Source organism: Carettochelys insculpta, chromosome 6 (genome assembly GCF_033958435.1).
Source record: "Carettochelys insculpta isolate YL-2023 chromosome 6, ASM3395843v1, whole genome shotgun sequence".
In the NCBI taxonomy this organism is placed as follows: Eukaryota; Metazoa; Chordata; order Testudines; family Carettochelyidae; genus Carettochelys; species Carettochelys insculpta.
Window position 1 is genome coordinate 12,101,268 of NC_134142.1, and position 24,988 is coordinate 12,126,255.

At 46.4% G+C, this 24,988-nt stretch overlaps 1 protein-coding gene across 7 annotated transcripts in view; it reads right to left on the reverse strand.

The window, feature by feature from the left end:
• Positions 1-790: 790 nt before the first annotated feature.
• CCDC198 (coiled-coil domain containing 198) overlaps positions 791-24,988 on the reverse strand; it is a 28,344-nt gene continuing 4,146 nt past the window's right edge. For 5 of the 7 annotated variants that reach the window (XM_074996258.1, XM_074996262.1, XM_074996261.1 and 2 more), the window contains exons 3-6: positions 22,211-22,297; positions 19,974-20,072; positions 18,203-18,386; positions 791-2,402 (exon numbers count right to left, since the gene is read on the reverse strand). In XM_074996258.1, coding sequence (XP_074852359.1) covers positions 2,155-2,402; positions 18,203-18,386; positions 19,974-20,072; positions 22,211-22,297 — 618 coding nt within the window. In that variant the 3' untranslated portion in view covers positions 791-2,154. The remainder of the gene's footprint in view (positions 2,403-18,202; positions 18,387-19,973; positions 20,073-22,210; positions 22,298-24,988) is intronic. The other 2 variants (XM_074996259.1, XM_074996265.1) reach the window with 2 other exon arrangements.

Sequence of the window (24,988 nt, forward strand, 5' to 3'; positions counted from 1 at the left end):
TGAATTGGTTTAATGGCTGCATCTCTCCCGCTGGCTGTCAAACCAATTAAATTGAGTTTTACTCTTTCAGCACAGCAGGGCAGGGAGCTGGAGAAGGCATGACTGGTGGCAGTGGTGAGAGCCGCAAATGGCTACTCAAAGAGCCGCATGTGGCTTGGAGCCACCCAGCTGGGTTTCAAAATGGCGCTGCAGCCGGCCCCGCAGGCTGGATGAAAAGGCTGTGCTGGCCAGATCCTGGCCTGTGGGCCACATGTTGGACACCCTTGGTCTAGACTGTTCAAAGCATCTGGCTGGCTCATGTGGTTCTCTGTGCCGCAGGAGCAGGCTTCATGCACTGTCCTCACCCCCAACAATTTCTCTCAGCTCTGATTGGCCAACCTCTGGCCAGCTGGAGCTGAGAGATTTTGCTGGGTGCGGGAAGCACGCAAACCTCTCCCTTTGCAGCACAGAGCGCCACAGGGAGCAGCAGCCACTTTGAGCAGCGCTGCTCTGTGCCACAGGGGCAGGCCACAGGACAGTTTACAAGGCTTGGTGGGCTAGTTTCAGATCTTGCCTGCCCCTGTAGTAGTCTGACTCATTAAATGGAAACTATGTGCACAGGTAGAAAGGATAGGGAAGTACAAACCTGCAGCTAATACCCTGAACTGAAATTCAGGATATCTGGATTCAAATCTAGTAGTCGCTACTGACATTCTGTATGACCTTAGGCAACTCACTTAAGCTGAGAGTTCAACTAGATGTTAAAGGAACTAAAGACCCAAATCCCATTGAGATCCAGCTAGTGGTAGGTACCCAGTTCTCCTTGGCTCTCATGAAAATCCCAACCATAATATTTCTATACCTTTGTCCACATCTGTAAAATGAGAATTGTAATACTAACATGGATACTGTGAGTTAAATTAATTAACTTAAATTAATTAATGATCACAAGTGGCTCTGCACTACAACTATGAGGCTGCCTAAGTATACAGACAACAAACATCCTAATTTGAAGGCTAAAAAAAGAGCTAAAAGGAATGGGGAAAAGGAATGTGTGTTTAAGATCAATTATCTTTATTTATAATTTGTTGCTCTTGTATCTTTACAAATCAATTGACTTCAATGGCTCTATTCCTGAGTTACGCTGGTATAAGTGAAGTCAGAATCCGGCCCATAAATCCTTGCAAATCTTGAGCTAATTAGGTGATGTACAGACAAGAGAATGGAGCAGGCAAGTGTGAAGAGATGGCAAGGTAAGGAATGTGTTCCAGTAATTCCACTTAGGTACATGTAGGTGCCAATAGGACAAAAGGGTGAGGATGTGTCAAACTGGAGCTTATGAGCTATGATGAATATGTTTTTCCCCCAAGGAGGATCTTAGAAGAGGGCAGATCAAAGGCAATGAGGTGAGCAAGGGAATGAGACAACAGCAGGGAGTAAATCTCCTGAGAGCTGAGTCCTTTGATCCTACAATCCAAACTTATGCAAAACTCCTGCCAAAATCAATGGGCCCTTTGCCTATGTCAGGACTGTAGGACTAATCTTACCCTATTCTCATTCTTCAATGGTATTCCCCTATGTAAACCATCTTAACTATGTTAAAACAGATACATGCGAAATAATTTCAGCTCCAGGGTATTGTTGTATGTACCCCTGAATTTCTCATTTTGTTTTTCCACAAAGCTTATAACACCTTTACAATAGTGATCCTTTGAAGCCTGCAAAGATAAGACAATTAGGACAAGAAGCAATGGGTTTAAACTGCAGCAAGGGACATTTAAGTTGAACATTAGGAAAAACTTCCTGTAAGGGTGGTTAACACTGGAATCAATTGCTTAGGGAGGTTGTGGAATAGCCATGACTGGAGATATTTAAGAGCGGGTTAGATAAACCTCTGTTAGGGATGATCTGGATGATGCCTGGTCCTGCCATGAGGGTCAGAGTTTGGATTTGATGACCTCTCGAGGTCCCTTCCATTTCTAATGTTCTATGATTTTATAAATGGGTTTGCTTTTCTCAGTATGGGCAGTATTCCTTTGTAGTTCTTCATACCTGCACAAACTCTATTTCCTGCCCAAGAGTTAACAACTTCAGTTTATCTATCCAGAGGGTTTTAAGCATAATCAGAGATCAGAGTTTTTTCTGTGCATGACTCCAGTTCCACCCTGCTTGCAGTTAGAATTCCGTGTCAAAGAACTCATCAAACAGAGGGATTCTCTCCGTCTTGGTTCTCACTAGTGCAGGTCTATGACCCAGCTTTCTCTCTTCCCTTTTCCAGTCATCTGAATCAGTGCTCGAGCTGTCCCAGAATAGATCTCTTGGATCCCGATGCTTTACAAACCACATTTCCACTTTACTGCTCCGACTTGGATAGGATTCAGCCTTGTCATGTTGCGCCAAGAATTCTCCATCCCATGCATTTCCTAAAAACAAGAAAGCCAGCTTCTTAATTAAATTGGAATACATACACAATTGTATTACCTACCCTAGGGGTTAGCAAGGGCTTGCTATGGGTTGGTGGAGCCACATCAGAGAAACCCAGGATCTAATTTGTGTAAAGCAAAATATTATTTTCTTTTCTCTCTCCTTGTGTAAAAAAAGATTCTCAGACTGTAAGTGTTTGGTGCTGTAGTATGTAGGAAAAGAGTAGTATCCCTTTAAATAGCTTATGAGACTTCTACTGATGCTCAGAATGTTTTATGTTCACGAAGCCATCAAAAACCAGCCAGCGTAGCTATCTGTATGTAGCTAGGTCTTCAAAGTTCATAAACATTTAGTAAAAATGGTTATTTGAACCCAAATGTGTCCATTGTGCTTTCTTCGTATTATGTTAAAAAACACAAGACACAACAGATACGTTCTGGAATAATTCTGGTACTATAATGCCAGCTGGTTGAATAACAGATTTTTTTTTATTGGTTCATTGACAATTTTGAAAATAAAATTAAAAATGCTTCAAGTTAGATTGAAAACAAAATTAAAAAGTGCTTGTGAATTAAAATGCAGATTTTTATTAATTCCAGACATATGAAACTATTTGTTTCCACAAAATCAAAATATTTCCTTTTAATTTTAACCATTTTACATCTTTTTTTATTTTTTTAAAATAACATTGAATAAAATTTGAAATGAAAACTCATTTTGAACAAAAAAATCCGAAAAGTTGAAATTGACAAAATTAAATGTTCTGATGTTTTCAGAATATTTTAAATGAACAATTCAGCAAAATCAACTTGAATTTGCAACATGTTTTAATGCCAATGAATCTGCATTTTTCACAGAACTTTTGACCACAAAATTTCAGCCAGCACTATTTACTATGCTGTGTCTAAACTTAAAATCAAATATTGTTCTTATATTTGTCATAAAGGGGGAATATTTTATACTTTTATGTACTACATTTATTCATTCCCAGAACCATTTTTATAAGTGGCATGAATTGGTCATGAAAGCTATGGCACACATAGGCCTGAATCCAGCAAAATAGTTAAGCACGTTTATCTTCATGCACATGGCCATGTCTACACTAGCCAAAAACTTCGAAATAGCCATGCAAATGGCCATTTCGAAGTTTACTAATGAAGCGCTGAAATACATATTCAGCGCCTCATTAGCATGCGGGCGGCCGCCGTACTTCGAAATTGGCGTGGCTCATCCAGACAGGGCTCCTTTTCGAAAGGACCCCAGCTACTTCGAAGTCCCCTTATTCCTATGAGCAGATGGGAACAAGGGGACTTTGAAGTAGCCGGCGTCCTTTCGAAAAGGAGCCCCGTCTGGACGAGCCGTGAGGCAGTGAGCCGTGTCAACTTCAAAGTGCTGCGGCCACCCGCATGCTAATGAGGCGCTGAATATGTATTTCAGCACTTCATTAGTAAACTTCGAAATGGCCATTTCGAAGTTTTTGGCTGGTGTAGACTTAGCCCATAAGTTAGTACAGTGACATGAAGCCCAAGTTCTTATGTACTTTGCAGAGTCCTGCCAGAGTACTGAACGCCATATATATTTTAAAGTGCATAATTGTGAAATATAAAGTGTGGAAAGAGTCAATGTGGTCTAGTAGGTGGAGCATAAGCCTAGAGTCAGGTTTCCTGGTTTCTACTGCCAGCGATTGTGTCTGCTTCTCTAAGGTACTTATATGGCCACCACAACCTCCCAAATGTAAGTCAGCACAACCGCACACAACAACACAATTAGCACACACAATAACCTGAAACGTATGCAGCTCTTCCCTGCGGCACACACCCCACACTCACTGCCTATAGTAATCAACAAAAAGCTCTCTGCATGACCCTCCCAAGGCAAACTGCAATTGTCCACCTACCGATATAATCAGCCAGCCCAATAGTCCTAAACATCCCTCTGAAACCAAGAATGTCTGTTAAGAACGTGAGAACAGCCACACTGGGTCAGACCAAAGGTCCATCTCGCCCAGTATCCTGTCTTCCGACAGAGGCCAATGCCAGGTGCCCCAGAGGGAATGAACAGAACAGCCAGCGATCTCTCTCCTGTCACCTATTTCTAGCTTCTCACAAATGAGGCTAGGGTAGGGATCAGCAAACAAAATAACAAGAAGAGCCACTTTCTTGCAATCTGGTAAAAAAACTCAATAATTCAAGAGCCGCAGTACATGTTAATATGAAACTGTCCTCAATAAACCACATCAAACCATACTTTTTGTAACCCCTGTTTTAAGAACTGAGCACACACAAAGATTTGTAGAAGTAATGCGATACATGTTTACTACAGGTATCAGAGGGGTAGCGGAGTCAGTCTGTACCTTCAAAACCAACAAGAAGTCCCATGGCACCTTATAAACTAACAGATGAAGCGGGTCTTTGCCCACAAAAGCTTATGCTCCAAAATGCCTGTTAGTCTATAAGGTGCCACAGGACTTCTTGTTATGTTTACTGCAGGACATGCACAAACTTTTTACATAGTCTAATTCCTCATACTTTACATATGTGTGTGTTTGTACCACTGTCTTCCTGACTTCCACTCCTGAACTTCTCTCTCTCGAGGATGCTAGGGGGGGTAATCCAAGGTTTTGCAATCACATATTGTTTGCTATTTCTGCAGCAGATGGAGGCAGGGGTTACACAAGGGCCTTCAGAAGGACGAGATGAGGATCAGACAGCTAGCAGAGGAGAAGCGAGCGCACAGAAAGCACACTAAGGACTTGCCAGACACCCACCACATCTGCAAGAGATGCAGCAAGGACTGTCACTCTCATGTGGGTCTTCATAGTCACAGTTGACACTGTAAATGAAGTCCTCAATTGAAACCATAAAGGGTGCGATCCATAGTCTATGCAGACTGAAGAATGCCTACTACTACTAGATATGAGTTATTCATTGCTGGGCTTTTAAATGTTCACTGTTTCTCAAAAATAGGGACAAATTCCTGGCCATCCTTGCTAGTAGCCATTGATGGACCAATCCTCTATGATTTTTTCTAGCTCTTTTTGGACCCCACTATAATCTTGGACTTCACAGCATCCTTTGGCAAGGAGTTCCACAGGTTGCCTATGCACTGTGAGAAGACAGACTTCCTCCTGTTTGTTTTAAATCCACTGTTTATTTCATCTGGCGACCCCTAGTTCTTGTGCTATGGGAAGGAGTAAATCACTTTTCTTTCTCCCCCTTTTTTCACATCAGTCACGATTTTATTGGCTTGTATCATACGCCCCCGAGACGTCTCGTTTAGAAGCAGAAAAGTCCCAGTCTTTGTAATCTCTCCTCATACGGCAGCCATCCTGACTCACACTATTGAGTCCGTGTGAAGTGAGAGAAACAGCTGCTGGCATGGCAAAAAGCTCTCGTCATTCATGATATTGGTGGGTTCAGTCAGCACTGGCGTATCTAGTCCATTAACGGTCCCTTTTTTTAAGATCTGAGACTTTCAGGTTTTTTCACAGCACAGGCCTTCAGCTACTAGTTATGAGTCTGTAGAGCAAGTAGAAGCTAGTTAATGTAACTATGAGAGTAGCGTATGTGCCATGACTTACACTGTGCTGGGCCATCACACAAGAAGAAGAAGAAGAAGCCAACAACTGTAAAGAAGAAGGGGAATTGTGCTAAGAGAGATGCAAGTGCAGACAAAGCAACCAGATTCTGAGCCCAGCTACATTTATTTTAGTGATGTTATGGCTGCAGGGATTTGAATCTTGCCCACATTCAAAACACTCCGAGCCTGATTCTTACCTCACACGTGGACATGTACAACTTCACTGAAGCTGCCCTGCACCAGTACCAGTGACTGTGAGATCTGAATCAGGCCATTGAGTAGTGTGATAAAAAATGTAGTCACAATTCAAGGGCTCAGCAAAGCAGTTTGGGATGAGTTCATCAGCAAATGAGTTAGAGGGGATAGGGACCCTCTCCACAGTGGATTGGTATGAATTGCTAGAGCTGGGCCCTAAGTACAGCATAATCAGTGGCTGCCTACAATGCATCTTGACAGGTAGGCCACAGAGGAGTCCCTGCTACATCGCTAGAGTTCTGCCAAGGGACACGTGTACGTGGAATGAGCAGATCTAGCTATACAAATCCTTCATCACAAGGAGTCAGATGCCTGCTCAGTCTCAAAGGCCCCTCTGAGGAACAGCATCACTTCAGGCTTAGCTGGGTTTCATTTTGCTGTCCTCAGCTGACTCCAGCCATTCAGTCACATGGCCCTATTTCAAGGTGTTCCATCAGGAGTTGCATCTTCCTCGTGATCTGAACAGCAGCCCATGTTACTTTCACTATGGTCAGCAAAGGCCATGAGCAATGAAGTACAAGTGTGGTCTGTGAACTCTGCGATTTTTTTTCTTCCCTCCTTGTCCTCCACTTCTGTCCTACCTCGCTGATTCATCAGTTTTCATTTCCCTTTTTCTATCTTTCTGTTAAATTCTCATCATGTCAGTTTAGTTTTATCAGAATTTCCAGATCTGAAGAAGTGGGTCTGCCCCCACGAAAGCTCATCACCTAATAAATCATTTTGTTAAAGTGCTACAGGACTGCTTTTCGGTTCCGTGATCTTTGTTTCGCACTGATAGAGCTGTAGAGCGTTGCAGGAAAACTGAGGGCATCTACTAGAGACATCCTGTAATTAAAGCTTTAACCAAAGTGTACTACAGGTTAAAGCTCTCTAGTCCAGCATCCATGGGACCAAACCAGTACTGAATGAGAAAATTTGCCAGATTACGCAAGGTCAATATTCTCTAGCACATCACCAAACCTTCCACTGCTTACTGGGCTCTTAGAAGACATTTAGGGGTAAATTACAGCTAAATGACGGCATAGAACACTGAGAGCCGGGACTGGTGGCTGTAAACAAACTTTATGGGACCATGGGAGACTTAGCCACTTCCATGATAAGTGGTCACTGAACTAGCTAAAATCATGCTGGCTCATGGAGGTTGCTGGACCAGAGGGTGCCAGATTAGGGAGGGTCAACCTGTAGAAATGACAGGGTACATTTGAAAGGGGTGCTTTAGGACCATAGGTTGCCTTTTGAAGGTGGCATTAGTGCGGTTTTGTAATTAAAAAAAGCTTTTGCCAGCAGTATTCTGCTGTGAGCCCCGTCGTTCTCAGGTTTAGCAATTCTGCTGAAACTTTGGGATGCTTCATCACTTCCCCTAGAGACAGTGGGGTCTGACTCTCATCTTGGGGTCACGCTGTCTGACTAAAACTCAGGGTAAGAGGCTAAAGGTAAATTCATCAGAAGCTGGTGCCCTTCTTTAAGCCCTGGGTTGGGAGCTCATAAGGGACATAAGTGGAGCACGGGTCCTGGCTGTCTAACTCTACTGACAAAAGACTTTCACCTGTAAAGAACCTCACTCACCTACACACTAAAATTTAAACTCATCTGTGAATGGGTGCCAAGCCCACAGAGGCACAGAAGGGGTTATCATTCCCTGCGCCAGAAGGAGCAATAGAGGTGAGTCATCCCAGTGGCCCAGAGAGGCTGCATGAAGCGCAGCCAATCAAAGAGGAGTTGCAGGGAGCAATCGACCCAGGGTCTGCAGTCTGAGATAAAAGGGGGCTGCAGGCCATAGAGTCAGTTGCCGAGGGAGTCCAGGGAGTAAGTAAGGACTGTCCTCCTGGAGGGCTGAGAGAACTGTCAGCACCTTCAACAGAGCCATGGCTGGCTCCTGGGACTGAGCAACTGAGGCCCTGAGGGGAGGATGACGAAGGTGCTGGAACCGTGGGGAAGTAGCCCAGGGAAACAGAGACACGTTGACAGAGGTTACAGAGGCACAGCAGGAGGCTGGTATTTATAAGTCTCTGGGTTAAGGCCCAGAGTAGCGGGTCAACCTTGGTTCCCTCCCCCCCATTTGCCATTGAAGAGGTGACTGAACAATAGGGCAGCAATACATGGAAGTGGAGAGCACAGATGATAACCTAACCAGAGGGCCAAGTCACCACGAGGTTGCTGCAGGTCTGGAAGCTGATGGAGGAGCCGTAGGTGGGAGCAGACAGAGTATTAGTGTTCAGACCCAGGAGGTGGGTGCTGGCCATGAGTTAATCCCCAGCACGACCGGGAGGAGACACCAGTCTGCTATGCTATGGAGATGTGACCGGCTTCTTTGGGGAAAACCCTGGAGCTGAAAATAGGAGCAAGATGTCTGGAAGTCCAGTGTTTCACGACGTCCATAATGTTTTCCGAGAAGTCTAACTTACCACTGCTTTGCTTCTTCCTCTTCACAAGGCTAAGGAAGCAAAAGCATTATGGGTAATACATACCGTCCTTGCCCGGAGCTTTCTCCCTCCTCACTGTGCGCGTATCTTGGCTTCTGTCCACATGAGCCCAAGCCCGCTGGATTTGTCTAAAGGCCACCATTACGTGTCTGGGTGCCTTCCAGCGCCCCTAACAAGTGGCTTGCTCCACATTCCCAGGGGAACCAGGCAAAGAATGCAGAATGCTGCTGCAGAAACCACTCTGGGGCTGCTTCTACGCTCTCACTCTCCCGTCGGCAGTGGCATGGTAATGAGGCAGTTCAAAGCAGGCTAATGAGGCGCTAATGTGCATATTCAGCACCTCAATAGCATAATGGCGGCCACGTGAATATCGAAGTGCAGACTTTGAATTGCAGATTGACAGTGTAGACGGGGGGCAGCTTCGAAGTAAGTTCCCCACTTTGACATTCCTTTACTCTGATCTAGTTCTGTGGGAGTAAGGGAATGTCGAAGTGGGGTGCTTATTTCGAAGCTGCCCCCATCTTCACTGTCAATCTGCAATTCATAGTGTGTACTTTGAAATTTGCATGGCTGTCATTATGCTAATGAGCCACTGAATATGTATGTTAGTGCCTCATTAGCCTGCGCTGACCTGCCTCATTACCACGCCACCTCTGATGGGAGAGTGAGAGTGTAGAAGCAGCCCCAGAGTGGACAATCCAGGGAAATAATGGAGGGGATCCTCAAGGAATCCATTTTGGAGCACTTGGAAGAGGGGAAAGTGATCAAAAGTAGCCCACATGGATTCACCAGGGGCAAGTCCTGCCTGACCAATCTGATTAGCTTCTATGACTAGGTACCAGGCTCTGCGGACATGGGGAAGTCAGTGGATGTGATATACTTTGACTTCAGCAAAGCTTTTGATACAGTTTCCTACAACATTCTTGCCCATAAGTTAAGGAAGTATGAATTGGATACATGGACTGTAAGATGGATAGAAAGCTGGCCTGACAGTCGGGCCCAATGCGTAGTGGTCAGGGCTCAATATCTGGATGGTGGTTGGTTTCAAGTGGAGTGCTGCAAGGCTCAGTTCTGAGGCCGGTGTCATTCAACATCTTTATTAATAACCTGGATGAGGGACTGGATTGCACTCTCAGCAAGTTTGTGGACGACACAAAGTTAGGGGGTAGATATGTAGCGATAGGGTAGCGATAGGATCCAGAGTGACTTGGATAAATTGGAAGATTGGGCCAAAAGAAATGTGATGCGGTTCAGCAAGGAGAAGTGTAGAGTCCTGCACTTGGGGCAGAAGAATCCCAAGCATTGTTATAGGCTGGGGACTGACTGGCTAAACAGCAGTACAGTGGACAGGGACCAACGGGATTATGGTGAATGAAAGGCTGGATATGAGTAAACAGTGTACCCTTGTAGCCAAGAAGGCTAACAGTATATTAGGGTGCATTAGGAGGAGCATTTTGAGCAGATCTAGAGATGTGGTTGTTCCCCTCTATTTGGTACTGGTGAGGCCACATCTGGAATATTGTGTCTAGTTTTGGGACCCCTGGTATAAAAGGATGTCGATGTGCTGGAGCAGGTTCAGCAGAGGGCACCAAAATGATTAAGGGGCTGGAGCACAAGAACTATGAAGAGACGCTGAGGGATTTGGGCTTGTTTAATTTACAGAAGAGAAGAGTGAGTGGTGATTTAATAGTAGCCTTCAATTTCCTGAAGGGGAGCTCTAGGGAGGAGGGTGAGAAACTGTTCTCAGTGCTGTCAGGTAGCAGAACAAGGAGCAATGGTTTGAAGTTAAAGAGAAAGAGGTGTAAGTTGGCTATTAGGAAAAACTACTTCACCGGGATGGTGGTGAAGCACTGGAATGTGTTGCCTAGAGAGGTGGTGGATTTTCTATCCCTAGAACTTAGTGGGGGTTGATCCTGCTTGAAGCAGGGGGCTGGACTGGACGACCTCCTGATGTCCCTTCTAGCCCTAGGATTCTACGATTCTAATGCCTCACTAGCCTGCTTTGAATTGCCTCATTACAATGCCACCTCCAAGAGGAGAGTGAGAGTATAGAAGCAGTCAGAGAGAGGTTAGATGAGTCGGTGAGACTAGGCTGTAGTGACTCAGACTCTGCCTTGATGATCAACTACTGTCCCAGAGATTGTATCTAGCTGGAGACCAGGTAGCCTTAGATAATGATAAGACCCTGCTGGGAGGGCTCAGCTGGATAGGAGAACTTCAGAAGAAAGTTCACACTCTGGTACTAGCCCAGAGGAGATTGGGCAGCTGAGGAAAAGGAGACTCCTGAGGTGGGGCTGACCAAAAGCCAGCTCATAGGCAGGTGGCTTTGCCTGCTCTATGGGGTCCCTGGCTTGGAACCCAGGGGAGAGGAACAACCTGAGTTCATCTGCCAGCCACCAGAAATGGAGGTGTATCGACCCTGGATGCCGTGGAGGAAGAACTATTGAGTTTGATGTGACCGAAAGACTCAGCTTGAGGACTATTGCTTGTTGGACTTTGTTACCCCAGAAGGAGTAGAGAGTCCTGGGCAGAGTCCTATGAGGTAGCCCACTAGAGAGCTGTCAGCAAGAGCACTCGATGAAGGAAGCCTGCTGTGAGGCTGTGTGTGGGTACAGGAAAAATCCCCATCAGAGAGCCAATGGTCTCCTCCTCCAAAGTTATCTGCCTAGTAGGCAACTCACTGGGCTCCCTACATGTCACTGTGGCTCTCTGCTGGGTACCAGTAGACAGCAACAACATGGGCCAGCTCCCAAACAGGAACGCAGTCCAAACTGGTCCCGGGTGCTTCAGAAGAGCCTGCGGGAAAGGTGCATCGGGTGCCCGTCAGCCAGCCCTTTTGCGGCTGCTCCTTCTTGTAACCCTTCACATTCCTCCTGTTAGACAGATAAGCTGGTGTCTGATGGCTTCACTGCACCACACACAGACCCAGAGAAGAGCAACTTTCTCTCACTCATATTATCACAGAGAGCCTAGAGGGATTTAGCCATGGTCTAGGGCCACATTTTGCCAGGTGCTGCAGAAACACAACGCAGAGACAGCCACTGCCCCAAAGCGATTACAATATAAACTGACAGAGGTGGAGGAAGAGGTGGGACACACAAGTGGAATGAACACGATGATGGCAGCACATGTCCCGTCAGGTCCATGGAAGTTTTTCCACTGTTTTGTTTCTTTTATATGTCTACTTAGGAGAGGACCAGCTAAATGGACAGAAAATGGGAGGGACAGGAGACAGTAAGGGGAGCGGGGGGGGAAAGGAGGGTGCAAGGGAGAGGTGTGGAGGGACAAAAGGATGAGGCAGAAGGTTGAGCAAATAGCCCATCAGCATAGAGCAGAGCAAGTCCAGAAAGCTGGAGAATCTGCTCCCAGGATCAGACCTGAAAGAGCTGCAGACTCAGGCCCCATGTTTGTCCCCCCCTTTTTGCACTTAATTTCTCAGTCTCTGCCTGAAGTCTAAATTACTGAATGTGAACTTCCCACTCAGCAAATCACAGGGCCAGTGCGCCTTCCTCTAACGTTACATGCTGTGCCCGCGTGGGAAGCGGGAGCCGGCTGACACACTTGAGGTGCATGAGGCCTCACGGAGCTCGGGAGAAGGGGACTAGTTTCTGGGGCGAGGTTTCTTTGCACAGGGGAAACAAAGCGAGAGAAGTCGCTGTTCCAAGACAGAATGCTGTGGTGTTGGGGGCAGATTTGCAGCTGGTGCATTTCAGGGTAGTTCTACTGAAGGATCTATTGCGGAGTGATCCTGATTATTGCTGGCTGAGGATCTGAGGGATGGATTTATATTGTGTCCCAATGAAGCTGCAGAACTGTGTGTTTGTGGGATGGGAGTGTGGACTCCATGCTGGTCCTGAGAGGGTTAAAAGGAGCCTAAGAGCTTTATTAATTCACCTGCTGGCACTTGCTGGAGCAAGGTTGGTAAGCAGGCACCTGAGCCCTCCTACCTAGCAAGGAGATGGTTTCCTTAAAAGGGCTGGGCAAGCTCTGTTAGACCCAGAAGAGAAGAGCCTGGGAGTTCCTGACCCAAACCTGCCTTGAGTGGATGCAGTGGGAGGGGACCTAGCTCCTGTGGGGGCCTTGAAATAGGGGCAAGACTGTTGGAGTTAAAAGCTTTATTCTTTTTATATTTGTATTTTCAGTTTAATAATGTAGCAATGTAAAGTCACATACTAACACATTTAACTTTTTCTTAACTGAGTTCTTTAGTTAAATATACTTTTCTCGGTTTTAAAGCTTAGTGAGTCTAGTTAGTAAAGGGGCACAGTTTTGGTATTGTGTTTATCTTAATACGATTAAAGAAACGTTAAAGGCTGAAGTCCTAATTGCTTGGTTTACAATGCCTTTTGCTTTGCCCAATATGAGATACTGTTGTATTATGGTTTTCTCTAAAAGGCCTTGTAAGAATTGTTTGTGTGTGACAGTGGTATGTTTGTGTCGAGTTAAAGGAGCAAAGGTTATCCTCAGGGCCAGATGGCCAAAAAAAGAAGGTGCAAAGCATGGGTGAAGACAAATTTATCAGTGTCAAAAAAACCCATCGGTGCGTACCCATGGTCAAGGAGTAATCAGATTGGCAGACTGACGACTCTGAAGCATGGAGCAAGTAACCCCTAAAAGACAATTGATTACAGAACAAGCCTTTCAAAAATGTTTTGAAAATAATTGACATCAAAATGATAACACACTGGTCACAGGCGGACACAGCAAAATCCATAGAGTTCAACAGAAAAGAGGATTGTAATAGCAGAGTGCTTTGACATGGAACTTTGGGTTTGTCTTGCCACCAACTCCAGGAGAGCATCGAATCGCACTGACAAACGCCTTGCTCCCCCTCAGTGATCAATCTAGCTAGCCACTAGATTGATCCACACTCTGGACTGGTAACTGTAACATCGTCTGGCAGGACTCTGTGTGTGTGTGTGTGTGTGTGACTGAAAAGCATATGCTACTGCTGTATTCTCAATAAATGCGGCATACTGACTTTTCTCCTATAGAAGATCTTGTGGGCTTCATTTAAACATAATATTTTTGGTGGAGACTGCGAAGGGGGAGAAGTGGACTGTAATTATTGATAATATTGCTAAAAAGGTGTGCACACCCCAGTCAAACAGTACAAGCTGATAAGAAAGAACTAATTGTGATCAACATTGTATTCATTGTTGGTATATACACCCTTTGTCATAGAAAGGCTGAGTAACAGGAGAGAGGGTCAGTATCCCTCTCCCCACCCCGGATTGCTGGAAGACGGGGATTTGACTATGGGGGGCTGTCTGCCTAGGGAAATACCCCAAGTCAGGTGTGTATACCCTGGTCAGTAAGAGGAGGACTTAGCAATCCTTGCTCCAAACTGGAAAATACTAGGTGCATACACCCTAGGTCGTAGTAAGGCTGAGCACAAGAGGAGAACTTAGTGCTTTCCTTTCTGACTATGGAAGGGATTTTGATTGGACTATGGGGGCGCTGTCTGCCTGGGGAAATACCCCGAGTCAACCATCAAAGTTTGGTGTATGAACCCTCTGTGGTAGTAGTGCCAAGTAATACAGAGGGAAGCTTAGTGTCTCTCCCTCTGGCCTAGAGCAGGTTAAGTTCAGCAGCAGGAGTTAAAAAAGGAATCTGTAAGCCCAGGCACTGACGGGCAAATAAAAGATCTTAAACAGAACAACAGAAGACCTTGAATACAAAATGCTCAGGCAAAAGAAGTCCCCTAAGGACAAGGCTCAGGTTGAGCTGACAAAACTGCTGTGCATACAAGAGACAACCCCCTTTCAAGAAATCTTGCAGAAATTTGGCCACAGCCCCTGGGCAAAGCGAGCACTGGCTGACGTCCACACCATAACCGATTTGGAAGACAAACTGGCAAAATAATTATTGATTTCTAAACCTTCAGACTCTCTAAAAAAGGATGCAGCTGCACTCTGGTTGTTATGGGAAGAATGTAACAAGGCGTTCCTCCGGCTGGCCAGTTGCCAAGCACACAACACTGCACTGCGCGGAAAGCTCCATGCGAGTGAGGAAGAGGCAGGCGATTGAAAAGTATTAACTACAGGCCACTTAGATGTACTTAATGATACTGAAAACAAGGGAGAAGGAATTACTGAAACAAGATGAAATTGTGAGAAAAAAAAAACAAGTCCGACAGGGCCCGGTAAAGTAACTAATTCTAGAACAAGGCAGAGCCCCTGCAAATCACAGCTGCTGCGAATCCATTATTAAACAGCTTCAGGAGAAGCTGGGCTTCGCGACCCACCAGGTCGTAGCAGTCACAGCAGGAGACTGGGATCAAACACTGTCCAGGGAAAACCAGGCCTGGGAGGAAGGAATATGAGACCCCAAGAAAATCTGGGAGAACGATATGAGAACTAGTCTACACAATTGTATGCATGACGGGTGCACCTCCACCACCCTGATAGCGGCTAGCCAACATACCACGGTAACAACCTCTGTGGATGGACACAGCACAACTATTACCACGGTCCCGCTATCAGCAGCTGACTTAAAATCAATGGCTGGGGGGTTGGGGACCCAAACTCTAGACACCTTTTCCAAATGGTGCACCAACGCAATCTCACTTGCAGGAAGGAAAGGGCTGAATACCCGGGAAGTCTACTGACCCATGTGGGTAGGTGCAGCCCAAAGATCTGAGCCACTCTGCAGTCAACAACAATACCGGACTCTTGGCCCTGATGTCAACATTTGGGACACAAACAGGCAAATGTAATTTTATGGCCCAGGCTGTAGCTTCCACTCAGGAGCCTAACGAGGACTCTGAAAATTATTTAACCTAGCGGGCCCTGATACAAATAACGGCTGATCTGGTGCAAGTGGACGGCACCACCCTGATAGACGATTTACCATTTGATATCCAATCCTTAAGGGATTGTGCTGCCTCTTTGGCCCCGTGTAACTCTGGTAAACTTGCAGTTTGGCAAAATAACCACCCAGGTCCTCTAGGGAAGCTAAGGGATTGGTTCAACAGATAACTACTTGCTCCAGACCACGGCCCACTGTAAAAAAAATAGGGTCTGTTACATGACAGCAATAGAACCAGCAGTTACCTATACACATGAGTGGTACAAAACAGATTACTGGGAACTGGGGGGGATATACCAGGGGTTGTTCCTGAGGACAAGGGATCAGCAGGGACACTGAGAATATCCAGAGCTCCAGCAGTATCAGGCCGACACCTCTAAACAGAAGAAAGCCGGGGAGAAAAAAGAGTTAACTGATAATGAGATTTGCCAACTAGCCTGGTGAACTCCGATGCAGTACGGAGCCCACCGCACACGGTGGGATGGGGCGCCCACACCTGATTCTGTTAGAGAAGCTGTGAGGTTGACACATTTAACTGGGTCCAATGCATGGTAAATTTAATTTTTACTAGCAAAGGATTTAGAAGGAGCCTTGTAGGGTCACTCTGGGTTGTGAATAACTTGGGCTTCTTTATCCTGATTGGGGTGCTTCGTTTAAAAGCTACATTCTTGGTCCAAGTTTTGGTGCACGTATTTGGAAACCAAAGGTTTAAGTTTTCACTAGCCTTTGGACAGTATCCTACCATAACAATTGGTATTGGTCCTGTCTTAACAGGCTCATTTTACTGATATGGTAATCACAGGTAGTTGGCACTCCAGGTGGTGTCCCCATAGGGACCCTCTATTTTAACCTTTGTTTTCCAGTGGTTTGGCATTCCTGTGGTGTTTGTAAGGTTAACCCTAAGTTCCACTTCCCCTTTCCAGGGATAACAGTTAGTGTTCCCCAGTGGCCTTAGGATTTAATTTGTATTTTTATTATACCATTCTAAAAGTATCCCTGGTTCTGAGTGGGGACCCGTGATTGGTTAGTTATGGAAGAATTGTCCCGGGCCAAGAGAGAGAGATAGTAGTAGGTTTTCCTGAAATATTTTTAAATATCTGGGATATACAGACCCCCCCAAAACAGGGACTGCCAGACCATATACTGGGGTTTTAACAATTTGGAAGTAGTAGCAATTAAGCAGCGTCTTATGCTCCGAATTTTAGGAGTTCGTTTCTGTGAAAGTCCAAGACATTATTAAATTATGAAAAAAGTTTAATTTGTGAAACGTGCCCATTTTAATTTTTCATTCGTGTTAATACAACATACCAATGGGCTGCGGCAATTCACTTTGGAACAGGGTCCTGTTCCCTTTGAGTGGCCCCTTTTTCTTCAATTTGGGGTATATAACTTGATTCCCTGTTTCCCATAGGGCTGCCTTAGTATGTCTGTGAGTCTGGATTTTTGTATTCATTTGTCTAATGGCTTGATTGACCCTGTGTTGGAAGGTGGTCTTTGTTCTTTTGCATCTGCTTAAGCCACTGTAAATGTTCGTGCTGTGTTATATTGGGGGTTTTCCCTTGGTCAGTAAGTTGGCACAGAATGTCCAAACATAATCTGGAATGGCTGGATTCTGGGTTTTAGTCTGTTGCTGCTGCAGATAGTGGCTAGAATTAGAGGCAGGATGCGACTTTGGGATGTCAGTGTTGAGCTGAGGATGTGGGCGACTCATGAAGGACCAGTGTGAGCAGCAGTAGATGATGTATTTGCTTCTGTTGTGGGATCTGTCGGAGAACTCCAGTGGGAGTCCTGTGAGACACAGCCCTGAAGGGAAGGGTGACCCTCAGTCCCCAGGGAGCCCAAGAAGCATTCAGGTTCCCAGGAAGGGGCAGGTAGGAAAAGCCAGAAAACAGGCTGAGCCCAGGGGTAAGTGCAGGGTGTCTGACTAGACTGATCTTGCCTGTTCATTGTAGGGTCCTGGCGTGGAACTTGGGAAAGAGGGAGGTTCTGAGTTCCCTTGCCAGTCATTGGCAAAGGGGCAGCGCAGCCCTCCAGAGACAAGGGTGGAACAACTATCGCCTCAGGATTCCAGCCAAAGACTTGCCTGAAGCTGTGGTGTTCTTGTTCTGGGAACGATCGGCCCCCGGCAGAGCTGGAGCAGCTCTTGTTAGGGGGTGACAGACGTGTGGAGACTGTTGTACCACATCCCCCCACCAGGCAGTGCACCAGCCTTGAGACCCAGCACTCTGCTAGTGACTGCAGCCACACTGGAGTTTTACATCGCACAGGTCCTTGTACTTGCAGCCAGGAGGAATTTGGCTCAGTGCCCTGCAGGGAAATCAACCCTCTTCTTTTAGGGTGGAATAGAATATTGTTTTGTTTTCCTAATTTAAATGTGTATTACAATGAAGAAACTGACATGGTCACTCAGTTTGCTGGTTAAATTAGCTGGGCATGTCTTAAATAGTAACTGTTAACACTTAGAAACTAAACACTGTCATAGAGTCATGCAACCTGCATGCAGTGTCAGTGCAGAGAAAGGCAGGGCCCAGCCATGCCTCTTACTATAATGCTGCCATATTTAACTCCACTTCCAGGAGGACCTGCTGAACTCCACCCTTACAACATGCAGAGTGCTTCCCAGGTGACTGAAGAGCTGCAGGTGTTCAGGGTCACCACTCACTAGCTGTCCTGTAGTGCAACTTACTTGATGCTTGGACGTTTTTATCTCATGGGAAACCGACTCTGCTTACCAGGATCGCCATTAAAAGTTTGATCGTGCTCAATGGGGACAAGGTCTTCACCCTCAGAGCAATTGTTTTGCTGAAGATTTCCGAGGATTTCCTTTGCCTGGAGCTCCCTTGGTTTTTGTTTGCTGACTTTTGGTTCCCTATGGAGACGTCTCTTCAGTTCCTCCTGCCTTTGTAAATGATTCATCTGTATGAGCAATAGAGGAGTAAATAGGTGACTTGTGTTCAAAGGGTTTAGCATCTAAACGCAGCATACCTTTGGGCTAAAGGGCTAATTCTGCAAACAGATATGTACTTCAATAACCTTCTGGGTTCGCACCATTGGGCTCTGTCAGATTGGAAATCTGCCAGAGTTTTCATTTGACCTGTAGAGATGGCTAATATTTCAAATAAGGGTATTTAGAGCTCAGCCTTTCCAGGAAATAACGGATAACTAGCTTCAGCTATTATCTGGGCCCCTGACCATCTACTGAGCAGAAATAATAAAATCCGTTCTTTTCTCCTCTCATTTGATATTCGTAGCCTCATTCACTTCATGTAATTTAAGGAAAACATAGCACACCAAGTTCTTGTTGAGGGTCTTTCTTCCACATGTCTCAAAGTCTTTTACAAGTTAGTACTTTCCCTGCCTGTAAAATGGGGAGACTGTCCCCGTGGTCAGCCAGTCGAGCTAGGTCTTCTCAAGCGATCAGTGCTCTACCCACTGGGAAACACTGTTTCATCAGACCTGACTCTTCCTTATGGAGAGCAAGGGAGGGAGAGAACACATAAAACAACATCCACCAGGCGGGACTGAGCGTGAGGTCTCCAGCACTACTGTATATGCCATTATTAGTTGAGCCATAGGAAAAAAAGCAAAGAGTCTGCCATGGGGGGTCCTTAACATTACGGAAATGACTAGTGGAGGACATGACATAACACATGTAAGCCAGCATGATCCCTGCTGGCAGAGAGACACAATTTAGGTTGTAAGCTAAACACCAGGCTTTTGCTCGCTAAAGCATCAGCAGAGACTCATGCTGAAGGTCAAGCAACTACTACCTCAGTCCAGTCCCACGGGGCCAGTGGACAACAGGAGACCGTGCTCCAGAGAACTGCTCTCCAGGAACCAGGGATGGCCCCTAAGGCAAGCTGCTAGCTCCAGTTGTCACAGTGATGCAATACATTGAGTTGATATCATCAGAAAATCATTCCTTTCACTTTTCTAGTTGAGTACCAGGTGGCTCCAGGGGCAGATTACGGTTTTGTAGGGAGCCTGGGCCAAAACAAGATGTGGGGGGGCCTTCCTAGTCCTTCCATCGGCAGTCCCCAGCACTCCTGCCAAGGAAATGGACTCAGGGCCTGGGGACTTGCCCATTCTGCCTACTATGTCAGCCAGGAAGGGTGGATCAGGGCAACCCCCCACCCCCACCCACACCTGAACTCTGCTCCCCAGCAGGAGCACCCAGGCAGCAGAGCAGAGTTGGGCTCCTATTTTTGCCCTCCGCCATCCACTACTGGGTGGCACAATGACCATCTCTGAAGACTGAGGAAATTCAAGTACGAAAAGGCAGACACAAGAAAATGCAGACAAAGGTTAGTAATACAGAGGAACCCAGCCAGTTAGAGGAAGGAGTCTGGTGAGCATCTCCCTTCCTGGCAGGTGCTGGACAGCCAGCCCGACTGGCCCGACTTCAGCCCAGCTGCACCCGAGCATGGCTGTTATCATTCTAGTTCCCTCTTTCACCTCCACCTTCCACCCCACCGGAACATCTCTCAGCCACTGCAGCTTTACCTCTTCTCGCTTGCGGTTCATTTCTAGCATCTGCAGCTTGTGGATGTGCTGTCGTCTTCCAGAGGAGTGTTTTGCAGTTTGCACCCTCTTCTCCGGCTCCTTGCATGGTATTAAAAAAGAGCACGGTGCTTGAAACACTTGTCTGCTGGTTGCTAGACAATCCATCCTCACCCGCTCCAGTGCATGAACGGGCCACTTGCTGGCTACAGAAGGCTGACGTTCTTTACAGCAGTGTCAACACTGACAAACGCATTGCAGGTCTCACAATGTTTGTTGGCTTTCTTAAAGCTCCAACAATGGGCGTCAAGTTATTACTTAGGCTACGTCAACACTAGGCAAAGTACAAACAACGAGAAGGCCTGTGGCACCTTACACACTAATAGATATATTGAAGCATCAGCTTTCGTGGGCAAAGACCCACTTCACCAGATGCCCAAATATATCTGTTAGTCTATAAGGTGCCATAGGACTTCTTGTTGTCTCTGCGGACGCAGACTAACAGGGCTACCCCTCTGATACTAGGCAAAGTAAGTAGACTGCAAAGACGCAATTCTAGCTATAGCAATTGCATAGCTAGAACCAATGTATCTGTGCTCGGCTTACTTGGCCCTCCCTACTGAAGAAGGTGAACAGGAGGATTTCTCCCGCTGACCTCCCTTACTCTTCGCCTCTCATGAGGAGTACAAGGGTCCACTGCTGTTCCTGAGGGTCAATTTTGCACCTCTGTACCAGACGTGCGACATTGAACCCCGGAAGATCGACCCTGAGTAAGTCAAACTTCCAGGCTAGTGTAGCCATGGCCTTAATCTCACCTTAATTTTTCTAAGGAAGTAAGTTTTTGACCCACCAGTTTGCACAGAGATTGAAAATTTGACCCACCAATGGCAGGAGATAAATTAACAGGGCCCCACACTACTGGCTTTAAAATGAGATTTTTTTTTTAAAACAAACTCATGGTGGGGCGGGGAGGTGGCTGGCTCCTCACTTTTGAATGACTGCATTTAGCAATACTGCATTCACACGATTCTAATCGGGTTCTGCTAAATACCACTCCGGCATTGTGCTATAGCAGTGATATTAGAGCAATGTTCCCTCTAATTTTTCCCAGCCATGTGCAGAATAAATTTTATTATGAGGCGTATGCTGATGTGCACCACCAATAGACCCACATGCTCCTAGCTGTGGGCAGTTTTGGGTACTCTGCTAATCAGCTGGGCAGCATTTGAATCTCTCCTGGGCAGCCGCCCAGCGCTCAGCTTACAGGGAACACTGCCATTTTTAGATGCTCATCTGGAGGCAGCTACTTTTTTTTCTAGGAGGCTGAGCATTGGTAGCACTCATCAAAGTCAATTAGCAACAAAAGGCATCCAGCATGTAAAACCGAGGGAACACCACCAGCTGAGGAATCCAGGACAATGTTACCCAAGCACGGTGAGCCGAATTACTGCACACAGAGAATGTAGTTTTGCCTGCTGCTGGAAGCCAGATGCTGGCACCACCTCTGAAAATCAGCCCCCAATGCCCAGGGTGAGGCCCCCAAATGCCACTGAGGGTCTGAGTCTTAACTGACTCTCATGCAAAAGCTGGGACCCTTAATATTTGTGGGTGCTGTTCTGACCCTGTGGCTCACTGGTGCTAGAACAGTTGCCAAGCTGCTCACTATTAAGAGATTGCAGCCTCCCTTATCTTTATTCAGTGTCAGTAACAGGTCTAAAACTACTTCCCCAGACTTCAAGGGAAGTTTACTCTTGATGTCAATGGAACAGGGATTCCGTCCTAAATGGAACACTCTGGCCCCAGACAGCTTTCCAAAGAGCTGCACAGACTCTTTTCAAAGGGCAGATTTTTTGCTCTTCCCCTCTGGTACACTTTGTTGTTGTCAATTTCCTCACCAGTGCAAAACACCTGCGCTAAACAACCACATGGTCTGCTCTCATGTGCCCTGGTGAAATCACATTGGCTTTGCTGGAGTTACATGAGCATCACAGAGCAGAGTTAAAATGAAACTTCTCATATGTGAGTACGGAGAGAGCTGGGCACAGCATGCCTGGCGGAAGGAGGCTGACAATGGACTTGATCCAGAGCCCACTGAAGTCAGCAGAAGAGTCACGCTGACTCCAGCAATGGGCATGTCTGGACAGCTGCAGGCTACCTGAATTTCCCAGAGTGCTATGCAAGGCTGAGGGGCCCTTGTGCCAGTTTTACCCTGGATCTCCCATTCCTGCAGGAGCACTCACCTTTGCTTTCCGGGCTGCTGCCCCTTCCTGCTGGCTCAGGAGCTTTTCAGAAGCGATGACAGGCGGCAGATCAGCAGGCACAAGTTTCTGCAAGGCCAATATTTCTGACAGTCAGCGCTCTCCAGGCCAGGCACTCATACACAAGCCAAACATTAAAGGGTCTTGATGTTTTTTTTTTTTCCCATAGCCCTAACTGTGGCAACGTAGGCCCGGAATAGGCACAAAAAGAGTCGCATCCTTGATAAATACTCAGAGATCTCTTTGGAGCTCAGCATCTGTTAGCACAGAGAGCCATCGCATAATGTGTTGATGGAACCAGTGAGAAATGCCTGAGTTCGTGTTAAAGCAATACCACCTAAATGTTAAAGATGTGTGTTTCCTTTCAGCTTGATTTGTCTTGTTACAGTTTATTTATATCACAGCAGCACGGAGAGGTAGCAGCTGAAATTGGTGCTCTAATATGCTAGATGTTGGTTGTACACACAAAACAAGAGATAATCCTTGCCCTGAAAGAGCTAACAGTTGAAAAAGCTGTAGGATGTCAAGGGAAATTGAGGTATAGGGGGCAAAGTAACTTACCCAAGGACATGCAGATCAGTTTCAGAGCCAAGAGTCCTAACTCATAGCCCTAATTGCTAGACCATGCTGTCACTGTTCAGGGCATCTCCACCTGGTGATGTTTCTTCCAGGACACATATTCTAGGTTCCGGATGTAACTTCTCTTGGGCAGAGACCCACCTCTCTCTGTGTCCTCACTGAGGTTGACTCTCCCTTGTCTGTGCACTCAGTGCCTTTGTGTTACATGAGGGTGAACTGAAGTATGTGCATTTCTGAGTTGCTGCCTAAAAGTTAGCTACAAGTAGAGACCTACATGCCATGGAGGATCTGGGCCTACCAGGACTTACCAGCAGTCACAAAGAGCCAGGAATTGAGCCTGTTCCTTCTAAATCTCAAGACAGTGCCTTAGCCACAGGCCAGCTGTGCCTCTCACAAACTGGTTCTAATAAAAATTTTGTGTTTTTCTTCTCCCCTCGGCCCCCTCCACGGATCCACTTATGCTGTTTTCTGAAGTTGGTCTAGTTTTAAAAATGACACTAGGTGGCAGCGACAAACACCACAAAGAGTAGTATGCGGCAGAGCTGCAGCTGGTTCTGCCCCAGGATACTACCTCCGTCCCCTGACCTTTCAGATAGTTTTTATTGAACCAGCGTGTTGGTGAGAGAGACAAGCATTTGAGCCACATGGAGTTCCTTTCCCACCATCCTCTTCTGCCCTGAAGAAGAGCTAACTGTGACTTGAAAGTGTGTCTCTCTCATCAGCACGTTAATGCAATCAAAGATAGTATCTTGCCCATGCTGTCTAATTACAACCCATAGGCCAGGCTGCAAATCTTTCACTAGTACCACCAAAGCAGTTAATTTAATATTGCTAGTGGCAGGCAGATAACTTTACTAATCTATTAACTGATCCTACTCTGACCAAGAGGAAGGAGACCTTCCAAGCTTTAAAATTCAGTTTTGCCAGGGGTAGGAAAACTGCTCTCTTCTTGAACCTTTGTCAGCTCAGTTCCCCCACCAGTAAAACAGGGCTGCCTCATAGAGCAGTGTGAGGATAAAGTCCATTAATGAGCTGTCAGTGTTCACACGGCGTTCATTTAAGCAGGAAGGAAGCACATTACTTGATAGCCTTGGGGCTTCTCTTCACTCCGGCTCCACCACTAGGAGGAAACCTGATCTCACATAGAGTAACAGCTCTGATGAGCCATTCAATAGACTAGTGGTTCCCAAGCTTTTCGGTAACACAGCACACTTCAATGAGACAAATAATTCCATGACACACCCACTTTTTTCAGCTGAATCAGTTGCTCATAAACGTCACATTGACTGGCATTTCATACGGTTGCAGTCTTACTAGAGAGGCTTGCAACACAGCAGTGCATACAACGAGCTAAACAAGGATCAAATGCATTCACGTTTCAAATCCACCACGGAATACACAGTCTTAGACAGCGAGCACAGACACACTTTCAAAATCTGCTCAATGCCGCGCTGGGGTGTTCAGTAAACAAGTAACCACTGAAAGTAGCTCTCCTCCCTGCTGAACCGTCAGAGCCAGGATGCGGCATGTAAACCGCGTCCCAGCTTCAACAGGCACGCACTCTTTCCCTTGCCGCAGCAGGGAGTGGGGATGAGCTCCCCACCAGCTCCTGTGGGTCGGGACAGCATTTCAGCTGCCTTCCAGCAAGGAAGGGGTTCTTCAGCGTCAGAATTTCCCCTCATGATGGCTCTGCAGAGAGCCACCATGCAGGGCTGTCGGGGCAGTGGGGGCAGGGAATTAATGAAATTTGGTGGCACACCTGGACAGTTCTCAAGGCACACCAGTGTGCCATGGCGCAGTGGTTGCAAACCGCTGCAATAGAGGTCTGCAGCGCACGGACTTGAAGATGGACAGGCAAACAGACAGGTTGAGGAAGCAGGTTTTTATACAGTCAGACTGTTTGGCGTTTCTTAACAGCTGAGACTGCGTCCCTTTTACACGGGGTCAGTCAGGAATAAACCACTGAAGTTAATGAAGTGACACTACTACGACACAAGGCCACTCTCATTTTAAACTGCCTTCGTTTCAGTAAGTTTGAGTTAGAAATACTGACGGGCAGAGCGCTAATTTCTTACCAATATAGTTCATTCCGATGCCTTTGGTATAGGGTTACAGAAAAAAACAAAAAAAAAAACCACCAAAACCTTGCCAGGATGTTCCCATTCAATCCAAGTAACTCCT